This window comes from Salvia hispanica, chromosome 4, assembly GCF_029641045.1.
Source record: "Salvia hispanica isolate PSC_SH4W2 chromosome 4, Shi_PSC_v1, whole genome shotgun sequence".
Classification (NCBI taxonomy): Eukaryota; Viridiplantae; Streptophyta; class Magnoliopsida; order Lamiales; family Lamiaceae; genus Salvia; species Salvia hispanica.
Window position 1 is genome coordinate 49,905,843 of NC_142695.1, and position 24,921 is coordinate 49,930,763.

Below are 24,921 nucleotides of genomic sequence, written 5' to 3' on the forward strand. Positions count from 1 at the left end.
GATGAATTGCTATTATTTGAGCGCCCTTGTATGAGTATTTATTATGTTATGGGTACTATCTCCGTCCATAAAAAATAGACAAACTTATAGATAACACATATTGTAATGCACAATTAAGTGGAAAAAAGAAAAAAAAATGTGAAAATAATATTAGTGGATTGAGAAATCTACATTATTAAAAGCATTATTAGTGTTTAAAACTTTTCATTTTTAGATACAGTCTAATTTTGATAGACAACTTAAAATAATAAAACTATTTTTTTTTATGGTAACAGTATTATAAAATCTAAACATTGCAAGATTAAAAATTATTAAGGCAAATTTCAACATTGATGCCACTTCCACATCGTTATAGAGGATCATTGCACCTAAACTAATAACATTAAAACCAGAAATCTTAAAGGAAAACCAACTGTCAATGCAAGCTTGCTATAATTTTGTTATCAGTAACATATTCGTAAGATCATAGTAAAAGAAACTCATTTTTGTAGCATTAAAAGAAAAGTACAATGGAATTTGAAAAACATTTGTAAATGTACATAATTTAACAAAATTAACTGGGTGACAAAGGAAACAGTCATGACGAACACAAAATATACAAAGATCAGAGTTGGGATATCATGGCACGAATTTGTCATCGTATTTGTTCGATACCAAGGGGAATTTTTCAACAGGAATTATCATTTATTGGAGCAGAAACTTTGATCAAGTCATCAGTAATATGCCTTCCTAGGATTGTTCTGCAAACGCAAAAGTTGCAAAAAGGAGAAGGCATTAGATACTTGTGACGACCGCGTAGATGTAGATGGGATGCAAATAATAAAGAATGCCAAGCGCACATACCAGAGGATTCGGTCTGTGACGATAGCCAAGCATCATGCGCTTCTTATACTGCTCGTAAATGTCATCATCAGGGGCCACTTCCCCAGGAGCGTGTGCACCGACACCCAAGTTATCCTTTTTCACATCTCCTGCCATAACAGGAGTTGCAATCCCACTTCTCGAGCTACCCAGGCCCTCACCTGCACACATGTTTTAAGTGTCTTAAATAATCGCAATCACTACTTCAGAGTGCAACAGTTTATACCTATAACTATCAGAGCACAATGCTGACAAACTAGGAATATATTCCCTGTTCTAGTTTCAGTGGTAATCAACACCTGATTCTATTCTCAAAAAGATTAGGTTTCATTTCAACATTTACATATACTATTCTATGATCAGCTATTACCTTCCTTCCAACCCATTTTAGATAAGAGCCGATGGCCTACATTATCAGCCTGAATTTTCATCCTATCTGCATACTCTTTGGCAACTTTCTGGGCAGCTGCATCATTACATGTTGCCAGAAACTTTTCGAGCTCCTCTGGAGGAATATAATCACCCATGTGATGACCTTTCTTTGAAGCTGCATATAAAGAACGTTACATATGAATGGGACTTAAAATTACGCCAAAACTCATACGGGCTACTAAACAAAATGGTACTACTTGACAATGAAATTAAAATGCTTATTTGCTGGCAGTTATTTTCTGGGGTTTCTGAGGGGGGAGAGGGGGAGGAAGATAGCCTTCTATATACTAAATCTCAACCTTGTAAGGATGCCGGAGGGGGCATCTCATCCTTTGAGTGTTTAGGAGGTCTAAGCTTCTCTTCTGCTGCAGCTTTCTTCATGTAGTACTCCATCATTGCTATAGGATCTGAGCCAGATGGGGCACTTGATTCACCTATCAGTAATTGCAAACACCGGATACCAAATATCATAAGCAACAGAACATGACCAAAAGTGCAGAGAGAATTAAGGGAAATCCATTTCACAATATCAATCAATGTATACACACTTCATAAATTGACCTTTTAAAATATACAAGTCTAACAAGAAAATACTTATTTTGTACTTAATCCACTAATATTTATTGAAGATCCAACAATGGACCAAAACTACACCACTTTTCTGATTTTATTTACTCATACAAGTTGCTTGATATCAGATCATTACAAAATGTTATCTTATCTATTTTATTTAAAGAAATTTATTCAATGAAAGCCCTTAAAGAATGCATCTATTAATTACTAGAACTCTTACATTGTATTCCCAATAAACTCTGAGAGCAAGTTTTTCAAAAGCTTTCTAAATCATTTGAAGCTGAACCATCGATGGAACAGAACATACAGATTTATGTTAAACTTAGATCATTACACACCTTAACCTGCTGAAAAAAAAATTAGTAAAAAAACAGAACAAGATACCATATCTTCCAATTGTTTGTGATGATTCATGGGATGATCCTTTGTGATCTGTGGTTTCATATAATGCTGAAGGTGGAATTTGATACTTAGAATGCTGATGTTGCGTTATCTGGGTACTTGGCCGACTGGCGACTTGATTGGGAGGTGCATTACCTATATCATCATGAGGGGAACGATGAAAAAGGGAAAAAATAGATATGTATGTTTGCAAATTTGTATAGTTAATGGAGTTACAGAAAGAAATCCAGCTTGGCACATCCAATTGAATATAATTGGCAAGTCACAGATGTACGTGAACAAAGATTCAAAGCTAGTACAAAACTATGCCGTTCATCAATCAGCAATATAAAGCATTAACAGAAGATCTTCTTATCCAAAAGAAATGATGGTTGTTTGGAATATGACATTTCCAACCAAAAACGAAGGTAAAAGTTTCAGCAGAAACCAACCACTTTCTGATGTCTGGGAATCTCTGGTTTGGGACAATGCATTTTCCTCTTCATTGAGTCTATATTCATAGTACTTGTAATCTGGACAACTTTCATCGAACAAAAATCTGATTGAACAAAAATAATGAAGATATTGAGGATATAAGCAAGTAAAAACTAATAACATAGTGAACTTAACCTACCCTCGAGATAAGCAGCAACTATCATCAAATAGAGGGCTATGAAACAAATTATCCAGTAATATATACTCCATGAGCCATGCATAAGCAGATGATGGACTCACAAATGTTAAAACAAATAAATACAAAGAACACTACCAACTAAAGGCTGATGTTGCTCATCAGTCTAGTAATTAATTATCAAGAAAGACATCTCATTTAAGAAATATTAGTAGATAAAAAAAATCAGCAACACATAAGTTGCGGTATCTTAGAAATTCCTGACCATTCTAGATACAGTGTCTTTTTTGAAACTACGTAATGCAAAACATTTTAAGTGAATGATACGAAAAACATAACTAAGAAAGTATTTTAGATATTACAGAAAAAACGCAGTGAGTGCAGTAATTGATCCAGCCATTTTAATTCAATAAATACAAAGAGAAAAGCCAAAGAAACTAAGTACATACTTGAAGGGAGTATCTCCAGGATTTTTCTGCTTAGTTACATGCTCAAATTGCCTTCCATTCTTGGCCACAAAACTTGCAAGCTTGTCTGCAACTTTCCTTACTGTAGGATCACTTGGAGGAGGTGGTGCTGCAATTCACTTAAATAACTGATCAATACCAAGAGCATGAACATGTGAAAATAAATTACTCTTGTAGCAGACGTGCTACATATTCCAAATCGTTCAGTGAACATCTCTTTCCGTCGAAGTTGATAGGCTTATGCATAAGCTGCATTCATCAAATAAAAAGTAATTCCAAGAATGTTTTTCCTTTATTCTACCAGCTTGCGCAGAAAATGTCAAGTTCTATAGAGAAGGACAAGGCACAAAAGCACAAGCAGCAGTTTGACACCAATTTTGCAAAATGAAGGTCTAACTTAATAGTTATAGAAAGCAATGGCACTATGACTCATTTCCTAGTAAAGAACTAAAGATGTTTCAGGCAGAGGCTGGAAGACTAGAAGGAAGGGCAAGTATCCAAGGGAAAAAAGAAGCACAATTCTGTGCAGATAAAAAAAAAGGGACTTAAGGGAATCAGCAAAGATCATAAGAAATTCGTGGCTACTCCATAAAAGTTGTAAAAGTTCTTAGGACCATGAAACATACAAAGGAAAGAAGACAGCTAACAGTTATAACTACAATGTAATGGGCACAATGAAATCACTGCTAAAAAGATCATAACTAAAGGGGCTTGAAAAAAAATATACTCTGCAATTATGAACAAGACCACTGTGAAATGGAAAATAAGGTGACAATCCACACCCATTGCTTGTACATACAGGGCATGGACAGGAAGCCATAGACCACAGATACAGTAAAAGTGAAACAGTGCAAGAAGCATATTATAATATCCTGAGAAGCTGCTTCCAGGCGGAGCCGTGACCAACAAAAAAACAAAACCCTGCTTGATTTCCTTGCCAAGTGTAAGTTAGATGAACAAAAGAAGTAATTACCAACATCAATTTGTTTAGATGACTGTTCAGAAATATCAAGCTGGCTCAACTTCTGCCGCTTTATTGGCCCATTATCTGAGGAATTTCCAGCATCATTATCATCTTCATCTCCATCTTCCTCAAACTTAACAGGGGGTGTGATGAGTTTTGATTTTTGCTTCAAGCTGAATGCAAGTTTTCCAGTTGAAGGAATTTGGTTTGGCTTCCGAGAGCCATTAGCCTTAAACTCTATGGATGTTTTACTAATAACAGTCTTTGGACTAGATGTCACAAGTGTACTAGAGCCTGATCGAGATTTATCCAATATTTCAGATTTCTTATCCTTCTCCTTCTCCTTCTCCTTCTCCTGTTGAAGCTGTCTGAACCTCTCCATGAAAGATCCATCATTAACAAATAAGCTAGGATTGGTTGCTTTATCCATTGCCTGAACACCGAGTCCGGCTCAATGCTTACAGTTAGCCACTGATTGACAAGCAAGCTCAAATTCGATTTAGTAATAGAGTTAAAAAAAATGTTATTTTGCTATCAGTTAAAAAGACAGCAGTTTAATGCTTCTAATAAGTAGTTGCACTCTTGGAAATAATAAGTAGCATAATAAACCAAAAGAAGTTGCATATCATGGTCAGCAAGAAGTAGGACCTAAAGTGATTAAAATAAGAAATTGATGAAACAAAAAATCTACGGAGTACAGTGATCAATGATAATAGTGACATATATGTATCTGTTTTCATAATTAAAAACGACGCACAATGATGGAAGGCGCAATCTGGAAAATTCTACAAGCACTGAACTAAGTTGAGAAAAGAAGAAAATACAGCGAAAACTCTATTTACTTTGAATAGATCAGACACCTAAAAAGACAATCAGTGACTGTTAAGTTATGCAACAACAGAATAAAAATTTTCCTATCATGGCAATGAGTGGTATGTGTACAAGAAATATATGAATGTGTTTCCAACACGAAGACTAGCTAAAACAAATGAAACATGCCCTACAATGTCAAAATAACCCTTCTTGAAATAACTCTATTGGTCATTGTAGCTAGAAAGTAGAAAGGAATAAGCAAATCTTCAAGGACCAAGAAGACCCTTATAGGTGCGGAAATGGCAAAGTTTAGATTTTGTTGGGGGTATTAAGTCACAATTAATTCAATGTTTTTGTAATCTCTCTTTCAGGTATCATACATTGGAGCTGTATCTTTCAATGTTTAATCAATTTCAAGAACTCATTATATATTTGTATTTTATCTAATCAAATTGATTTTGTATGCTATCATTTTTCAGGGGATGATAACAACAACTCATCCTTTTCTTCATAAAATATCTTGTTTTATCAAAAGAGTAACTCATACATTTTTAACAACAAATAGCAGGAATAAATATACTGAAAAGTACTTTCGTAAACCTAAAAGCAAGGCGAATAGGATCTGCAAAATCATAGTACTATGTTTCTATTGGATTGCAAACATACTTCTATCTACAGAAAATCTGAACAACATGAAGCCAAAGACGATACAATTGCTCCTAAAACATCATTCAACCAACAGTTGAGCTAAATCAAAATCCTTTTAACAACGAAGTATAACAATTCGCCCTCATCCCCCACCAATTTCGAAAAACGTGAATTGCGATTAACAATTAAAATAAAGGCCAAAAATGAGAAGATAAGATTCCAGAAACAGGAGCAGAATTCGGATATCACATGCTATTGAGTACCTAATGAACAATGAAGAGAAAGAGTAGCCGGAGTGCAGGCGATCGAGAGTGGAAAATTAATCGGAACCCTAATCAGAAATTGGCGGAGTCTGTATATCTGTGTATTTAGAAAGGGGCAGGGAAACCCAATTCGTCACCGGTCGAGTGGTTGAATACATCACGATTTACTATTTTAAATTTTTTATTAGTGAAATTATGTCGGTGCATCCGAGCCACCCAAAAAAGGCTCCACGGATTGGCTATTTTGCCCCTCCACTTTGTGCTTTAGGATGTCTCCAACGGCGCCCTTACCACTCGCCCGTCGGCGACGTCCGATCGGACGGGCGCCATAGTGGGCGGGAAGGGCGCCCACGCCCGTCCCGAGTGCCCCTGCGAAGGCCTCGCCCCTCCCATCGATGTCCGATCAGACGGGCGCCACCGTGACGAAGGTCGCCCGTCCCGGTCGGACGTCCGACATTTCAAATTTTTTTTTTTTTTAAAAACTCTATAAATAGGGCTCCTCCAACATCATTTCATTCACACCACTTGTGTTGACAAGTTTCTCTCTCTAACCTCTTTTTTCAATTATCTATAATGGCGAGTAGTCGTGCGGGTGGTAGTGGCGGAGGCGCTAGTGATAGTGATGGCTTTAGCGATGATGAACTGGATCTCGCTGTGCAAGCGGCGATTGATCGACGGATCCGGCAGAGGCAGCAGCGGCGGCAGCAGGCGGCGGCGGTCGTGCCTCGGCCGATCCATCGCCGACGGCATGTACCCCGGGACCACATTGCTGCACATCAGCGGTTGTATGAGGACTACTTTGCTCCATAGCCGCGTTTTGGGGATGCCTTATTCCGCCGACGTTTTAGGATGCATCGTTCTCTGTTTATGCATATCGTTGGTGCATTAGAGAGAAGGTACGAGTTTTTCAGAATAAGGGAGGATGCGGCTGGCAAACCCGGACACACGTCAATACAGAAGTGTACGGCCGCAATCAGGCAACTGGCGTACGGAGGCCCGGCCGACATGTTCGACGAGTACCTCCACATTGGGGAGTCTTCAGCCGTCGAGTGTCTGTTGGAGTTTTGCGCGGGCGTTAGAGCGATATTCGGGGATCAGTATCTTCGGCGTCCGAGCCCCGAAGACTGCCAGCGGCTGATTAATATGCACGGGTCGGTGCACGGGTTCCCTGGGATGTTGGGCAGCATCGATTGTATGCATTGGAAGTGGAGGAACTGCCCCGCCGCTTGGAAGGGGATACACACTTCCGGCTTCAAAGCCAAGCATCCCACGTTGATCCTTGAAGCTGTAGCTGACTACCGGCTATGGATATTGCATGCTTATTTTGGAGTGGCCGGGTCGAACAACGACATCAACGTCCTCCAGTCGTCGCCCCTGTTCAACGATCAGTGCAATGGCGTTGGTCCCGCCATCAGTTTCGTCGCCAACGGCAACCAGCACAGCATGGGATACTATTTGGCGGATGGGATATACCCAAACTGACCCGTCTTTGTGAAGACGATCGAGCATGCGATCGGGCCAAAGAAGTCCTACTTTGCGACCCGGCAGGAGGCAGCGCACAAGGATGTTGAGCGCGCATTTGGTGCGCTCCAGAGTCGATGGGCGATGGTGAGGGGTCCGGCACGGCAGTGGTATATTCCCAACATCGGCGACATCATGTACGCGTGTATCATTTTGCACAACATGATTGTCGAAAGTGAAGGGGACGAACTGACTCAGTGGACCAGCGAAGATGACACGGGTGCCGGTCCAAGCCACGGCGTGGCCACCGCGAATGTGAACATGGGGGTACCTCATGGAGAGGTTGAGCGGTTGCGCGCATTTGCCGACATGCGGCAAAGAAATGCCCATATTCGACTTCAGGAGGATATCATCGAAGAGGTTTGGACGCGGAGGGGTGGACACTGATGTGGTTGTTTTTTTTTCTATCTACTATGTAATTTTTTTTTCGAATGATATATGTTTTTTTTTATCGAAATATTCGTATTTCCCGTTCGTATTTGTGTCGAATTTTAATTCCGTAAATTTTAATTTAATTGTGAATTAATTTAATTGTGGGAAGGGCTAGTGGGAGGGGCGAGTGGGAAGGGCTAGTGCAGTGGGAATGACTAGTGATGTGGCAGTGGAATGAGAGGGGCTAGTGCTGACGTGGCATGGGAAGGGCGAGTGGGAGTGGGAGGGGCGCCACCGGAGACACCCTTAGATTATTCTTCGATACTTGTGATTTAAAATTATAAAATAAGATAATGATTAAATTCATAAATGGAATTGATTTGTTTGTGATTTAATGTTTAAAAGTATGCATATCATAAGTGCTAAAAATTTATATTATACAATTATACGAATGTTGGATTAATATTCAAGTTTGTGGGGAGTCTTCTCATTGCTCTAAATGTTTGTCCTTATTCCTTAAGCATATAAAGATTTTTACTTTTCGATAATTCACAATCTAAAAAAGAGTTACGCCGATGTTGAACTAGATAAACTCACATACATAGAATGTGTATTTAATGATAAGATTTAACCATGTACTAGTATTGTTTTTTATTCCTTTTTTTTTTAGTGGAAATTAAAACTATCTAATTTGTTAAGTTCAAGTGATAAGATTAAACAAGTCTTTATTGGAACAAATCTTATGATGATTTTTTACTTTTCAGCTTTTGCATTAACTCTACGGCTACTCCAAATTTGGTAAGCCACAAATTGGATTTGTGGCTTCATTTTCATTTTGTGATTTAAATTCTATATTCCCGATTACTTTGTATTTCAAATTACACGTGCAAATATTGTGATTTGTGATCATTTAACGCCGAAGTCTGATCCCCTAGTCCTAACGATTTTTCTGCAGCAACATTACAAAGGGACGACCACAAAATGTGTAAATATGATAATACAAAAATCAACATTCATACACATTATGTTTCTTATGTGGGTAGGTTGAGGAGGCACCGTTTCTCCCCAAGTTATGGGGCTATTAAGTCATATAGTAGGATATACAAAAATTAGGTTTGCAAAGGATCTCACAAATAAGTACTCCCTTCGAGAACCAATAGTTCATTATCTAATGGATCTTTCCGTTCTAATACTCTATCCAAAAGTTATCAGTATTTATCAACTTTGTTCCTGTCTAACAGAACATTATTGGATCAAATGACAAAGACATTGTTAAGAAAAAGATTGTTTTTCCCAGATGAAATGAAAATTGGATTCATGTAACAAGAGAAAGATTTCCCATTCCTTAGCCGGAAAGATATGCGGCTATGAAAGAGGGATTAAGTGCCCGCAAAAGATGTCACACTTGTGGGATACCACAAGATTTTAGGAGGTTTTGTTTTGTGTGTTAAATAGAAAGAGAAAATATAAATTATAGTATAATATTTAGATTAATGTGAGAAAACTTTTTCCAAAAATGAAAATGTGACATCTTTAGTGGGACAAACTAAAAAAATGTGAGATATCTTTTATGTAACGGAAAGAGTAGTACAGTACATGATAAAAATTAGGAATGATAACAGTTTCTATCATTGTGTGTAGGTGTTCTACAATTCTTACTTGGTGGCCACTGCTCAGTTTTAAGTGGCAACTCAAGCTTCTTATTTGTTAGTTCACATTTGTATGCAAATTCAGTATTTAACTCAGAAAACTACATTTCAGATTCAAATCCGATATTCCAAAATCCTTCAGGAGTCGAAGGAGGAGCATACCTATATCGATGCCTAGATGCTCCATTGCGGTGTTCACAGCGGCTGCTTTCCTTATCAGTACCAGGGAGAACAGCATCATAGAATTTCTTGCATTGTTTGCATTCAAAACCTTTCAGATTTTCGCGATCAGATTTCTTTCGCACTGGTTCCACGTACTTAAAACCTGACGTTCCAGCTCTCGGAGGCGACTTGTGCACCTTATTTGATTTAGCATCAGCACCAATGTCCTGTGTTTGATCATCAGAGTCATCAAGGTGACTGCTAACCACATTCAGCTTAGTAGAATCTGGACTAGCCACCTTCATGGCCTTCCCTAAATTATCTCTAACATTCTCCAGAGGAGTATCAAGGAAATCATCATGGGGATCAGGTCCCACACGGCTCTGATGAGACCTTGTGTCCCTCCATAGAGAATGAGGGCGTTTCATACCAACTGAGGGACAAGGTTTTGAACTACTCGGGCGCTTTGGAGCAATGAGAATACGAGAAGTTGTAGGAGCGGCGGGACTGGTCCTCTGAACCGGTACAGCCTCCTTTTTGTCGATATCTGAAGAAGCGGTGAAATGAAAATAAGAAGCTGCATTCTAAATGAATATATTATGCTAACCACAATTTGTGTGCAAATTTTGAGTTCAAAAGAAGAAAAGGGAAGATTAAAGGATACTAATTTTGCAAGCTATTAATGTAGTGTGATGGAATGGAGGCTATTTTTTCAAGACAATGATCAGGCTATGCTCAAGGACGCAGCTAAGCAAACCAGGATTGTTTTACAGAATGACCAATTACATCTGATAATCAAGCTGAAAAAATGAAATGTGATAAGAAAAAATACACAAATATAGAGCTTACCATATGATGGCCCTGGAGTCTGCTTGTGTCCCATCACTTCATTTTCACCTTCAAGAGGTAGCATAGTTTCTTCAGTAAGATTGCATTTTTCGCGGAGACTTAGGTGCTGAGACTTCAGACTCTTATATTTATCAATACCAGCTTGCACTTTCATCTTTTCAGAATACAATTCAGAATCTTTTGCTTCAATCTGTTGCAACAGCTTCCTGCGCAGCTCCTTCCCATCCAAACACTCTCTTGTTGTCTTAGAGAGATCTTCCTGAAGCTTATCAACTCTTTCTCCTAAGAGTTTCTGTTTATCCAGAAGCCTTTTCTTCTCCTCCTGAAGCAATTCCAATGCTTGCCCTCTCTTGACTATTTCTAGATTGGAAGACTCAGTTTGTCTTAGTAACTGATCTTGCACTTTACTGACCTTCTCGAGTTCAGAAGTCTTTTGTTCAAGTTCCTTTTGGATTTCATTAACACGATCAACCAAACACGTTACTTTTGATGCAAGAAGCCTATTCTCCTTCTCTTTGTCATTCAATGCTTGTTCATTATCCATTATTTCTGCAGCTTGAAACTCAATCTTCTTAAGCAAATTCCCTTGCAATTCCTTCCCCTTTTCAACTTCTTCAGTCTTCTCTCTGAGTTCAGACAGCAGCTCATTAATTTTACTCTCCATTTTTTCAAGTTTGCAATGGAGTCTGTTAGTTTTCTCTTCATACTCCTTCAATTGGTTTTCTTTCTGCAGAACTGAAGACGATTTCGATTGATTCACCTGGAGGAGCTTATGTTGCAACTCCATTGTATCATCAAGTTCCTTAGACTTCTTGGTTAGGTCTTGCTGCAGGCCCTCGGTATCAAGCTCCAACTTCTTTTGCATTTTCAGACGCATTTTATTTTTCTCTTCAAGCTCCTGTATTGTCTTTTCAAAGCTATGCACGAGGAATGATTTTGATTCGAGAAGCTTCTGCAGATTTTGTTGAACCTCCCTCCTTTCATTTGCTTCTAGTGTTTGCTGATTCAACTCTTCCTGGAGTTCATTAAAGCGGTTACGGGACTCATTCTCCCTGTTGGCAAGTTGTGCCTTCTCCATCTCGAGCAATCTATTATTTTCAAGAAGCTGCTGGTTTTGACACTGGAGCTTCTTAATCTGGAGCAGCAGGTCTTTTTCCTTTTCTTTGTATGCATCTTCTGCAGCTTCCCTTGCTTCTGAATATATCATATCAAGGCTTTGAGTATTCAACTGAAACTTGGGAAATAGTTGACTGCAGAAGATGTATTCTATCTGAGAAATCCTATCTTTGGTTTCCTGTATCGTAGCAACCAGAATGGTACTGAGCCCAGAAACATATTTTTGATCAGAATGAAAAGCAGGATGCCCTGGGTTGGGAGACTTTTGCAGATGGCATTCCATTTTCAGCAGATGTGACTAATAAACTGGCCACCTATGATAACAACTACAAAATATGAGTTCCTTTCTCACGCATGAACACTGAAATAGCACGAACATGTATAGAGTAAAGGGCAGCCATGTTTTGGTTGTTTCAATCCTATAAATACATGTATAACCTAGATTTTTTTTCTCAGTCATTTCTTTTCACCACTTACTTTCATCAATAAACATGCATAAATCCCAGTCAAATTCAGAAACATCGCAGAGCTTCCACCAACATACACAAAATCTATTAGTCAATTAAAAAAACCTAACAATTTCGACATGAGGATTCAATATCTCACAAATCTTATTGTTCCAATTTTTAGATCTACAAGTTCCGATTCAGGAAAAATGAGCAAAATTGCAGATCTCACTACAAAATCCGACAAAGAGTGGACTGATACGGGAGGAAGAAGATACAACATCGGTGAAAAAGAAGTTGACCTGGCGAGCAACTATGATTAAGGCTTGATGTTTGTTGACAGCTGAGACTGAGAAAGCGCGGCGAGCACAAGGCCACGGAGGCAGCGGCGGGGAACTGTCGTGCTGTTCGGTCGGCTGAGAATAACGAAGAAAAGAGGGCTGAGACAGCGGTAGTGGTGGTAGATTGGTGAATTTGGCCGGAAATTTCGAGAAGGAATGAAAAGAGAGGGAGATGAAGAGTATGAAGGACGCATGAGATGGCTTAGGCGGGAAATTATTTATTCAATTAATTTTTTATTTATTCATTGGGCCCAGATTTGGTTTATTATTTTGTTGGGCTTTTCGAAGATATGCGGGATAAAATTTTTTCAATTTCTCATGTTTCGCCGGAGAAGGATAAGTCACCAGTCACCACCGTCATTTTCTTGTACTATTAGGGGTATTCGGTTTGCAAGATAGTATCCGCGATTAAATTTGTAATGTGTTTGGTTCATGAGATTCAACCACACAACTCAATGCCAGATGAATAATCATGCAATAATTAGTCATAGCTAACCCCCTGTGACTAAAATAATCACACAACTCAATCCTAGATTGTATCTTGCTATTATTTTATCTTGGAAACCGAACACTACCTAGCTCTATCAATCTAGTGCAGCGAGTTAGTGGGGTAGAAAACATCACTTTTATCGACATTTTTAAGCTTGCTGCGTTAGTTGTGTGGGAAACATCACTTCATCGACTTTATTAAGCTCGGTCCGGTGGTGGGATCAGTACTGTAAACATCACTTCATCGACTTTATTAAGCTCGGTCCGGTGGTGGGATCAGTACTGTATGGATACGGATTCCAGAAGATGGAACGAAGAAAGATTAGTTTCTTTAGAATACTTGCCTAATTATTCTAATTTATAGACTGAAAGTTTAGTCATCGTAATGTTGAATATTCTAATCAATAGACAAGAATCAAGATAGTCCGAGCCGTCATAATCACAAGGGCAATTAGCAGTGTGCAGGGGAAGTGCACAATGTAATGTTTTAATGGGATCTTATGATTCTTAAGAAGTTTGTCAACATAACAAACAGATAGCCAACACAAACAAAAAACACAGTGAATGCATTCCAAATGTCGCACAAATGTAGCCCAAAACATTCCAAATGTCATACAAATGTAGCACAAAACAGATTGAATTGATTAAGAGTCAAACATAAAGATCCTAGAGTAAGGCAAAATTGAAACATAGCAAGTGCCTATATCATAAAAAAAGTTTACTCTTCCTCCTCAATGACTGAGGTGCCCAATCCCTTCAAGCCCCCTTCTGGAATTTCGGCAACAGTCACCAAAGAGTAGAGCTCCTCCTTGGCATCCTCGTCATCGTTCCTCTTTCTAGCAATTCGGACACGAATCCTTCTCGGAACACTGCGGATGCCACGGCTCCAGATATGCTTGTTCAGCTTGACATCAACTCTCACATCTGTAGTTCCCATGGCTTTCTGGGCAAACTTTCTGATTTCCTTAATAGCATTTGGAGCCTTCTTCTTGAAGGTGCTGTGCACCGAATACATAACCAAGTCAATCATAGTGTAGGTAAACAATAAGGCACACAATTAAGAACATAAGTATGATATCGCAAATGGAAAAAATCTGAAAACACTGTAAAAACATATATTCAAACCAAATCACAAGCAAACAAATCTGCACCAACAATCAAATCAAGTGAACACAGTTCTAATTTCTAGTGACTGCTGGGATTTCAAAGAAAAAGCAAGGCAGCAAAAGTTCACAGCCATGTTTTCAGAGAGGAGCAATAGTGATACAAGTATCTTCCTATACATTAAAGAATCAGTATAATTCTAAAATTGCATCGAAATTGCAGATTGATGCAAGCTAACTATGTTAAGGTTGATCCAACTGTTTACACCACATTGGTATAAGAACAATAAAGATATATGCTTGAAATCCTGATGTTATTTGATATGTGTAAATCTTTCAATTTTATGTGAGGCATTAACAACTCAAGCTTCTATATTACAGTTTCACACAGCAGGACTTGATGCTAGAATTAAAATTTTCTACGAATACTTTTAGGGATAAAACAAGAGACTCTATATGAACCAGATCCAAAATCGAACAAAAGGGATTACATAGCCACATAAACTCCAAAAAATCTCAAATCTTCGACAGATCAGTTCACAGCCCGAAGCCCGGCAATCGAAATACACATCGAATAGAGAGATTACGAAAGCAACAATTTAATCCAGTAATCTTACAAAATCAATATCAAATTAAAGTTTATAGCGTATGAGAGAGAGAGTACCATCCGTGGAGGCGCTTGTGGAGGTTGATGGTGTACTCCCTGGAGACGACCTCCTCCTTCCTCACCTTGCTACCTTTCTCCACCATTTTGGATTTGGCTGCTGCTGCCTGTAAACCGCACTGCTTTTGCTTCCCTGGAGATTAGGATGGTGGAGAAACCCTAATTTGATTGAACACGGTTTATATAGAACACCAAATACCCAAATATAAAGAAGCCCACTTCGAATAAACTTGTAAATTTAACCTACTAGATTAATAGGCCCAATATTAACATCTTCAATGGGCCTATCTTGAATCACGTATATAAATTGATAATTTCATTAATCAAATTGATGTTTTTTAGTTTTTATTTTGGCAATTTATTTTTTAATAAGAAGAATGCTCAAACAATGTCAAATAGATAAGCAATTTGTTTTTAGTAAAACATATAAAGGTTGAGTTTAAGTGACAACCAACAAAAGCCAAATAGATCCTAGCACAACGTGAATCACAACCACTATAGACTATACAAACCTAGGTGGCAATCAACATACCGGGATTCATGGTCTCATAGTTTCCCATCTCTTTTGAAGTCTCTAATCTCGTTCAATTCCTAGTATCGCTTAAGTTATCAATCACTAATCCCTACAACAATGAGAACTTAGGACACCAACCTCTAGTCCAATTACTCTGGCATGAAAATAAATGTTTCTTCTACGTCGCTCTATTACTCCATCCGTATCTTGTTAATTGAATCGTTTTTCTATTTTGAAAAGTTTCAAGATTATTGAGTCATTTCTAGTAACACTACTCAGTTTTACTTTATTATCTCTTCATCTCTCTTACTTTATTCACCATACCATCCATTTTAACACACTATTCTTAATCTTCATGTTTAAAAGAAATGTCTCAATTAAAAAAAAGAAATGTCTCAATTAAAAAAAACGGAAGGAAATATTGTCTTATTGTAAATATGAAATATAAACCATATTATCACGTAGAACGAACGTAGAGCGTGAAAGTCTTCTCCAAAATGTTCCTGGTACAATTCTTATTAGACTTTTTTAGCATAGAATTTGACCAATTTAGGAAGCACGCAAATAGAAATATTCTAATACTCCTCCTGTCTTTGCAAAACACAAACGTGTCATCTTCAATTTTTGATGTAATATTATTTATACAATATTAATAGAAAAATGTGATTTATGTTTTTTTTCATATTTTTTTTGTCATTGCCAAAATTCCACAGTATTTCTATACTGCACAATAAAAATATTACTCCCTTCGTTGCATAAAATATGTACACTTATTTCCATTTGTTCCAACAAAATATGCGGATTTTTATTTATGAAATATTGTCCTCAACTCATTATCCATATACATCAATTTATTTACAACTCATATCATTATGACTCATAATTACAAACCATTAAACACTAATAATAACAATGTGGGTCTCACTATCCAGTGTCCACTAACATTACTTTGACTACCCTTCTTCTTATCTTTTTTTTACCAATTGTGCATTATTTCTCGTGTCAATTCAAATGCGCATATTTTTATGTGTCACATAAACTTTTTAATTAATTGGGACATTACAATATTCTCTTCGTCTCATAACATGTGACACATTTTTTGGGCACAAATATTTGGTAGTGATGTATAGTGGTTAAATGAAGAGGAAATAAAGTAGGAGTAAGAAAAAATAGAGAGAAAAAATAAAAGAGAGGAAAAAATAAGAAAGAGGATAGAGCGTTATTTTTTCCATAAAAAAAATATCTCAGTTATGGAGGGAGTGCTATAAAGAGGTGCATACCAAAGTTTCCATAATCATGGTCGAACGAAATAAAATAGGTCCAAAGCTAATAAATTATGGAAATTTAATTTATCCTCCCTTTGCTTTATCTTCCCCTTTTTTTTATCAGTTTTATCTTTAGACTAAAGCTACTTTTATACTAGGACAAATTTGTTTATTTTATTTCCTAAATTTCGATCTACGCAAGAATTAATCATATATATGTTCTTTTTTACATTTTTTTTCACTTATTTATATATTTAGTTTTTAATTTTAAAAATTATTTTAACGGTGTGTGGCATGAATTGCATATCTGATGTGTAAAAATACGATCTTTATATGTCACTCAATATTATGATTAAGATTTGATTGCAAAGTTGTCTGTCTTTAGCTGAAAAAACTTACTATACCTATTCTCAATCAGTGAGCTTCCTTTCATTTTCAATTTTTGAGATAATCATATCATTAATTTCCAATTAATAAATTACAAAAACAGAACTTCAAATAATTTGTCCACGTAGTAATCAAAAATCAAACCACCCCATATTAATATATCCACATAAAATAGAACTACGGTAAATTAAAAAAGGGCTAGTCATATTCTTGATTTGGAAATGTTGTCTGAATCTACACCTGTTAGTAAAAATAGATAAAATAAAATAGAGGACTAATAGCAATTTAAATTATAAAGTTTGGAAATTTTAGTTTGTCCCATGAGCTTTGAAATTGAACTACTAAATCACGAAGTTTTAATTTTCTTCAATTGTCTCATCCATGCACAAAATGTCATCTTTTGGCTATATTCAAAACGACGTGTTTCATCAATATAAATAATTTTTCTTTTATATTCCTTTATTTTCTCATTTCTCTTCTTATATTATACTACTATTGAATTGTCATTCTTAGCATCACAAAAAGATGTCGATTTGTGCATGGATGGGAGAATTAAGAAAAAAAAAATGAAACTTTATGGTTTAATATTTTAGTTTCAAAATTCATAGGACAAATCATAATTTAACCAAACTTCATAATTTGACCAGGTACACGAACATAGTAAAATTGAGAGTCATTTTCATAAGTCACAAGTAATTGTAATTGGCTCGCCAGAATTATCTAATTATTAATAGCTTATATGAGTTATATGCATGTGATCACTACTTTTGATTAAATTATATACTCCATATCATACAACACCTATTAATGCATATAGATATAGTGTCAACCATTTTATTAAAATCTGTATTGTCCATATAGTATTAACTTCTGTAAATGTTATTTGTAATTATTCAAACCAAATCATTGCATGTGTTTTCCTAGTTTTAACCTATTCATAATAATGTTATGTCTATCTGAAATACTATAGTATATCATCTTTTATCTCTACCTCGGACTCCACTAACTCTGAAGCTAGTCAACGATATTGAAATATCATAGTACTCATAATTATTGCTCATCGCAATAATATATAAGCAATCACATGCAAAAATATGAATGAAAATAACATAGTTGAAAACAAGTACAGAAATGCAGGCTAGATTGTAGATACGTTGTCATTGAGATACTACAAATCCTTTTAGTCAAAGCTTTTGAAAAAGACAATATCACGCGATTGATCATGTTACGAATTAACTGCTGAATTATTAATTTTATAAGTATATAAATAAATTACAACAAAATAATCTGAATTGTAAATTTAAAATCTCTTTAAACACATGCACTCGATTCAAGAAGTAGTCAAACTAGGAAGGATGTAACGACGTGGTAGGAAATTAATGGGATACATGTCGACTCCTCTTATATCTAAAGAAATTAAAGTATTTGATTGGTGCAGTCAAAGATATTGAAATCATCTTACTTAATCAATAATTGCTCCTCCCAATAATATATATATATACACAATCACATGCAAAATTCGTGTGAAAAGCAAAATCGTTGAAAACAAGTATATAATGCAAGAAGCCATTCCTTAATGCTAACCTTGAATTGTGAAATTTGTAAGAAACTTTACTTGCTTTTTCTCTTGTTTCTGATATTTGAGCATCTTTATTGTTTTAGTCATTTATATGATCCCTACTTTATTAAGTGGAAATATCATAACTCTGATTTGCTTGATTTATAGTACTAGTATTAAATTGTTCTGTGTTGAACCGATTCAAATGAACGTTGCAATATCTCAACTCTTAGAAATTAATCTAACTAAGAACTTTTTTTAGCAGAAGAATAGCTGCAGTATGATACTAATTAAGTTATAATGGTGATTGGCAGTTGAAAAGGATGGCAAATATGGAGAGTGCTCCGTCTTCATCGATATTCTCAGTTGCCGATTCTACAGACAAAGTTCTGATGTTGGTAGGCACAGTTGGTGCCATTGGCCATGGACTGTCAGTGCCTCTCATGGCTCTGATTTTTGGAAGCTTAGTGAATGCTTTCGAGCAATCTCATACGAAGAACACCGTGCCAATGGTGTCTGAGGTATGTTCCACCTCACCACTTTCTCACATTTCAATTTTGCATCTCATCACATTGGATCAAACCACAGGTTTCACTTGAATTTGTGTACTTGGCTCTCGGGTGTGGACTTGCTTCTTTTCTTCGTAAGTAATTGAAAGCTCGTGTCATATAATCGAGTTCATATTTTTGCTTTTGTACTACAAATCAACACTTGATTTTTACAGAAGTGTCGTGTTGGACGATCACTGGGGAGAGGCAGTCTTCTCGAATTAGGAGGCTATATTTGCAGGCTGTACTGCGACAAGATATTGCTTACTTTGATGAGAAAGTAAGCACCGGAGAAATAATTGAAAAGATGTCTAGTGATACAAATCTTATTCACGATGCCATTGGAGAGAAGGTGAGAGGGTATTCATTCCTCTTTCTGTTTCTTAATGATGTTTATGATTGTGTCTCATTGATTGTGTAAGCATAGGCGGGGAAGTTTGTCCAAGTTGTAACGACGTTACTTGGAGGCTTTGTGGTTGCCTTTGCAAAAGGGTGGCTTCTTGCACTAGTCATGTTTTCAGCACTTCCTTTGACAGTCGTGTCCTCTGTCGTCGTCTACTCTCTCAGTTTCAAGATGAATTCTCAGGCTCAGAAAGCGCGCAATGATGCTGCCAACGTAGTGCATCAAACAATCGGCTGTATCAGAACTGTGAGTGAATATAATAGTTTTGGTACGAAACAATATTGAGATATAATGGTTTTGAACTGTGTTTAGGTTGCATCATTCAATGGTGAGAAACAAGCTGTGGCTAGCTACAAGAAGTTTCTTGCTAGCTCCTACAAATTCGACATGTTTGCAGTTTTGAGTGGCGGATCAGAATTCGGATTCCACATGTTTACCATGTTCTGCACTTATGCTATGGCTGTTTGGTTTGGTGCCAAAATGATCATACATAATGGTTATACTGGAGGGGAAGTGTATACAGTGCTCCTCACAATGATAATGGGATCTTCGTAAGTTTCTTCTCGAGTTCTAGTCGATAATCCAACTTTTGTCTTGACAGCTCCGGAACTTTTCTTTTTGCAGTTCTCTGGGCCATGTGTTGCGTCCACTAGCTGCATTTGCAGCAGGCAAAGCAGCAGCTTTAAGTATGTTTGAGACGATAAATAGGACACCGAGCATTGATGCGTATGACACAAGAGGAAAAATATTGAACGACATTCGTGGAGACATAGAGTTGAAGTTTGTCACTTTCAGCTATCCGACAAGACCAAAAGAGCTAATATTAGATTCGTTTTCTCTGTTTATTCCCAATGGAACGACTGTAGCTTTGGTCGGGCAGAGTGGAAGCGGGAAGTCTACTATTATTAGTCTAATAGAGCGGTTTTATGATCCAGTTTCGGGTGAGGTATTGATTGATGGAACTGATCTACGAGAATTCAAGCTCAAGTGGATTAGATCAAAGATAGGCCTAGTTAGCCAGGAGCCACTACTTTTCAATGCCAGCATCAAGGAAAATATCGCGTATGGCAAAGACGAAGCGACTTCAGACCAGATTAGAGCAGCAGCAGAGTTGGCAAACGCAAAAGATTTCATTGATAAGCTTCCTCAGGCATTTTTCTATTTAATTTTCCATGATCATCATCACCTTATATGTAGAATTGTAATTTCCTTACATTTTCTTCCCTTTTTCTAGGGGATGGATACCGTGGTTGGGGAGCGTGGCGTGCAGCTTTCTGGTGGTCAGAAACAAAGAGTTGCAATAGCTAGAGCAATCATAAAGGATCCCAGAATTCTACTTCTAGATGAGGCAACGAGCGCGCTAGATGCAGACTCTGAAAGAGTCGTACAAGAGGCGTTGGAAAAAGTCATGATGAATCGAACGACTGTCATTGTTGCACATCGCTTGAGCACTATTAGAAATGCTAATTTAATTGTTGTTCTTCACCAAGGAAAACTGGCTGAGAAAGGTAAACACACCTTCGTGATTCGTTCTTGTTGGTTGAATTTAAAATCTTTGTGAAAATTGCTGGTATCTTTTAATCAGTTGTTAATGATTTCAACTTTCAGGTACACATGCCGAACTACTCAAGGATCCTCGCGGGATGTATTCTACTCTGATACGCTCTCAAGACGTAAACAACAAATTGGAGCAAAACATTGATGACAGATACATAACAGGTGCCACAAAATATGGCTTAGAGAGTTCGCGATCATTGGGAATGGGAAGCAACAGCCCTGGTTCATTGTCAATTAGTTCCTCGAAAACTGCATTTGATGTTAAGTCCTCCTTCTCTACTGATACATCAGAATACCATCCGGAAGTCTCACTTTATCGCCTTGCTCATCTCAACAAGCCAGAGGCACTAGTGCTAATAGCAGGAGCTGTAGTTGCTGTCATAACTGGGGCAATACTGCCCGTTTTTGGCTTACTAACCGCTATCATGATCAAGACATTTTTCGAGTTGCCTGATAAAATGAGGAAGGATTCAGAATTCTGGGCTTTGATGTTTCTCATTCTTGGAATAGTAGCACTGGTTGCATATTCATTAAGGTCATACTTGTTTGGCGTGGCTGGGAATAAGCTGATTAAGCGAATCAGAGAAATGTGCTTCGAGAAGCTGGTTAGCATGGAGATAGAATGGTTTGATATGGCTAAGAACTCCAGCGGCGTGATCAGTGCAAGGCTCTCGACTGATGCAGCTATGATCCGTGCTCTCGTTGGAGATGCATTGGCGCAGATTGTGCAAGAAATCGCCTCACTTCTAGTTGGGTTCGCTATAGCTTTTGAAGCATGTTGGCAGTTGGCACTTATAGTTGGTGCAATGATGCCTCTCTTAGGACTTAACACCTATGTACAGATGAAGTCTGCAAAAGGATTCATCAAGGAAGCAAAGGTAGCCAAATCAATAATTTCAAATTTCAATTTTAACCGGATCAAAGATTCTTTGCTTATAGAGATTTTTATATCTTTCTATTGTAGTTGATGAATGAGAAAGCGAGTCAAGTAGCGAACGATGCTGTTGGTAATATGAGAACGGTAGCTTCGTTTTGTGCTCAAGAAAAGATCATGGAGATTTACAAGGAGAAATGTGAAGGGCCAGCTTCAAGTGGGACAAAATCAGGATTAATTGGTGGAATTGGATTTGGTTCATCTATGTGCTTTCTATACTTGGTTTATGCAGGCAGCTTCTATGCAGGTGCTCGGCTCGTTGAGGATGGGAAAACGACCACGGCTAATGTATTTTGTGTACGTTTACATGGCTCTGTCTCATTACATTGCGCTCATTTGCATAATGTAGTTCTTGCAAACACGCAGGTTTTCTTCGTTCTATCAATGGTGGCCACAGCAATATCCACTTGGAGTGCCATGGCTCCGGATTCAGGCAAAGCAAAGGCTGCAGCCGCCTCCATATTTGCCATTCTTGATGGCAAATCCAAGCTTGATCCTAGAGACGAGTCAGGGATCACTCTCGAAAATATTGACGGAGAAATTGAATTCAGACATGTTTACTTCAGCTATCCAAGTAGGCCAGACATTCAGATTTTAAATGATCTTTCTTTGACGGTCAGCAGTCGCAAGGTGGTTGTTTTACCACAATTCAACTTAAGCATAGATACTTTGTTGTTTTGGTTTCAAATATGGTAACTTGTAATTTTTTAATGAGTTCAGATAGTTGGTCTAGTTGGGGAGAGTGGAAGTGGTAAATCAACTGTGATCTCATTGCTCCAAAGATTTTATGAATATGACTCTGGTCACATCACACTTGATGGGATTGAGATACATAAGCTCCAGCTGAAATGGCTAAGGCAGCAGATGGGGCTGGTGAACCAAGAGCCGGTCTTGTTCAACGACACAATCAGAGCAAACATCGCTTATGGCAAAGGAGAGTCCCCGACCGAGGCTGAGATCATAGCTGCAGCAAAATCAGCCAATGCACATGAATTTATCAGTGGGCTGAACCGGGTCAGTATTCTTGAAAAACTAGGAACTTTTTCTTATTTTAGTAGACATTATTAGTGCTTGAACATGTTGCAAAAAAATACAGGGATACGACACGGTAGTAGGAGAGAGAGGGGTTCAGCTATCGGGCGGGCAGAAGCAGCGCGTGGCAATTGCAAGAGCGATAATCAAGAAGCCCAAGATACTTCTACTAGATGAGGCAACGAGCGCGTTGGATGCAGAGTCCGAGAAGATAGTTCAAGAGGCTCTGGATAGAGTGATGGTGAATAGAAGCACAATTGTAGTAGCACATAGGCTATCTACAATCAGGGGAGCAGACTCCATTGCGGTGTTCAAGAATGGATGCATTGTGGAGAAAGGAAATCACCAAAGCTTGATCAATATCAAAGATGGCTATTACTCCTCTCTTGTAAAACTTCACCATGCTGCATTGCCTTAAAAATCATTTTCTTGGGTGTAAGAAATTCTTTTCCTATGTCTGTAGATTGTTCACTTGCGCATTAATTTGTTCACCCTATTTCTTGTGCCACAGTTTAGATTTTTCGAAGATGTCAATAAGAAAATTAACGGGCCCCGCTTTCCAAGTGACATCCAACTTGCACGAATTATTAATGGGCCCCACCGTATTCAGATTATCCACTGACAAATTTCAATACAACTTTCCAAGTAAAATAACTTGATTGCAATCTTTCCACTGAAACAAAGAATAAATCTGCATACAAACAAATTTAGAAATTAATCAGCACACACAGCAACGCACGGCGCATATAATGATTTCACAGTAATTTCCGTTTCTATTTTTTAAATAAAAAACGAAAAGTAAAAGTTGAATTTCCCATCGTTTCGCCCTAATTCTTCCGGTGATTCCTTCACCGTAGCATCGATCTTCATATGCTAAGCATGTGGCGAAATTGATCTGATTGGTATTTCCCTTTCCCTTTGCTTCAAACATCAGATTTTAACGATTTTTGCGGCTTTGACCACCGGATTCCCCCTCGCGATCGCTTCCCGGCCGGCCGATTTGTAATCATAGCTGCAGTCGTGCCGATCGGAGTATCGATGATCGGCGCAGAAAAGGTCTCCGCACCGGCATCGGAATCCGGTCAGACCTACCTTCTTCCGACAACCGGAGCACCGATTAACTTCTCTCTTCATCGGAATCGCAGCTACGGAGGTCTCTCTCTTCAGATCTCGGCTCGCCGCAGCAGAAGCGAGCCTCCTCTCCGGCAGAAACGAGCTAGATCTGAAGGATTTCTCCAACAAAACGTGATTCAACGGCTTCGCCACGGCACCGACGGAGGTTGATGCCGCTGCGGTTGCGTTGAAACACTTCTGACAGAGATTATTAGCGGCGGAGGAGTTTCCGGCCACGCCGCACTTGACGCACAGCGACATGGTCTCAGGTACGACCTTGAACTCCGTCTCCTCCTTCTCCGTCCTCTGCGCCATTTTTTACTGAAAAAATTAAAATCTGAAAAACAAAGAACCAATGAATCTGGACAGAAACGTTGGCGGATTGATCTCTAGAGAGAGAGAGACAGGGGCGTGTGGAGGGAGTTGCGGGCTGGCTTTGGGAAGGGAGGAGGTGGGATTTGAAGGGGTCGAGAGGTCGGTAATGGTGAGGAGTTATGGACGATAATGCCCTCGTCATTTTTTACTTGTTTTGTGCTGGAAAATCTAATTACTTATCTTACTTTATTACGAGTATTTATATAATCCCACTTGTTTCAATACTTTAAGTTATCCTTTTCAGTCACGGTTTCGGCTGGACAGCTAAAAAAAGTAGTATACTACTTCCCCAGTCTTAAAATAATTGAGACGTACAATTTCTTTTTTAACATAAAATTTAAGAAGTTAATGAAATAAAGATTTAAAATGGATAAAATAGAAAAAGATAAATGGAAAGAGAAGAAAGTATGAGAGCAGATATATTTTTTGTCAAAAGCGAAAATTCAATTATCTTGAGGTAATCCATAAAGAAATACGACTTATTTTATAC

At 38.0% G+C, this 24,921-nt stretch overlaps 4 protein-coding genes and 1 pseudogene across 7 annotated transcripts; 1 reads left to right on the forward strand and 4 right to left on the reverse strand.

Moving 5' to 3' along the window:
• Positions 1-469: 469 nt before the first annotated feature.
• LOC125192945 (SWAP (Suppressor-of-White-APricot)/surp domain-containing protein / D111/G-patch domain-containing protein) lies at positions 470-6,192 on the reverse strand. 2 transcript variants are annotated; one of them, XM_048090626.2, is made up of 9 exons: positions 6,034-6,192; positions 4,319-4,780; positions 3,328-3,454; positions 2,700-2,806; positions 2,251-2,403; positions 1,593-1,727; positions 1,232-1,408; positions 844-1,022; positions 470-740 (listed from the first exon to the last, which is right to left on the reverse strand). In XM_048090626.2, the coding sequence occupies exons 2-9, from the start codon at positions 4,737-4,739 to the stop codon at positions 714-716; spliced, it is 1,326 nt and encodes a 441-aa protein (XP_047946583.2). In that variant the 5' UTR covers positions 4,740-4,780; positions 6,034-6,192; the 3' UTR covers positions 470-713. The 2 variants fall into 2 exon arrangements, with proteins under 2 accessions (XP_047946583.2, XP_047946584.2); XM_048090627.2 differs by having other exon boundaries at positions 4,319-6,182.
• A 3,300-nt stretch (positions 6,193-9,492) lies between these two features.
• Positions 9,493-12,679, reverse strand: LOC125193287 (protein gamma response 1-like). Its single transcript, XM_048091057.2, has 3 exons — positions 12,451-12,679; positions 10,587-12,016; positions 9,493-10,284 (listed from the first exon to the last, which is right to left on the reverse strand). Exons 2-3 carry the CDS (start codon positions 11,983-11,985, stop codon positions 9,677-9,679), a joined length of 2,007 nt encoding a protein of 668 aa, XP_047947014.2. The 5' UTR covers positions 11,986-12,016; positions 12,451-12,679; the 3' UTR covers positions 9,493-9,676.
• Positions 12,680-13,525: 846 nt separating this feature from the next.
• LOC125197306 (large ribosomal subunit protein eL31) lies at positions 13,526-14,905 on the reverse strand. Its single transcript, XM_048096033.2, has 2 exons — positions 14,746-14,905; positions 13,526-13,976 (listed from the first exon to the last, which is right to left on the reverse strand). Exons 1-2 carry the CDS (start codon positions 14,829-14,831, stop codon positions 13,697-13,699), a joined length of 366 nt encoding a protein of 121 aa, XP_047951990.1. The 5' UTR covers positions 14,832-14,905; the 3' UTR covers positions 13,526-13,696.
• Positions 14,906-18,416: 3,511 nt separating this feature from the next.
• On the forward strand, positions 18,417-24,653 carry LOC125193839 (ABC transporter B family member 11-like). Of its 3 annotated transcripts, XM_048091753.2 has the most exons (13): positions 18,417-18,512; positions 18,784-18,990; positions 19,058-19,112; positions 19,194-19,369; positions 19,445-19,666; positions 19,733-19,971; positions 20,045-20,570; positions 20,655-20,928; positions 21,029-21,855; positions 21,942-22,208; positions 22,278-22,541; positions 22,632-22,925; positions 23,008-24,653. In XM_048091753.2, exons 2-13 carry the CDS (start codon positions 18,793-18,795, stop codon positions 23,359-23,361), a joined length of 3,696 nt encoding a protein of 1,231 aa, XP_047947710.1. In that variant the 5' UTR covers positions 18,417-18,512; positions 18,784-18,792; the 3' UTR covers positions 23,362-24,653. The 3 variants fall into 3 exon arrangements, with proteins under 3 accessions (XP_047947710.1, XP_047947709.1, XP_047947711.1); XM_048091752.2 differs by having other exon boundaries at positions 21,942-22,541; XM_048091754.2 differs by lacking the exon at positions 23,008-24,653 and having other exon boundaries at positions 22,261-22,541; positions 22,632-22,770.
• On the reverse strand, positions 23,582-24,371 carry LOC125193840 (zinc finger A20 and AN1 domain-containing stress-associated protein 5 pseudogene; annotated as a pseudogene).
• Positions 24,654-24,921: the final 268 nt, after the last annotated feature.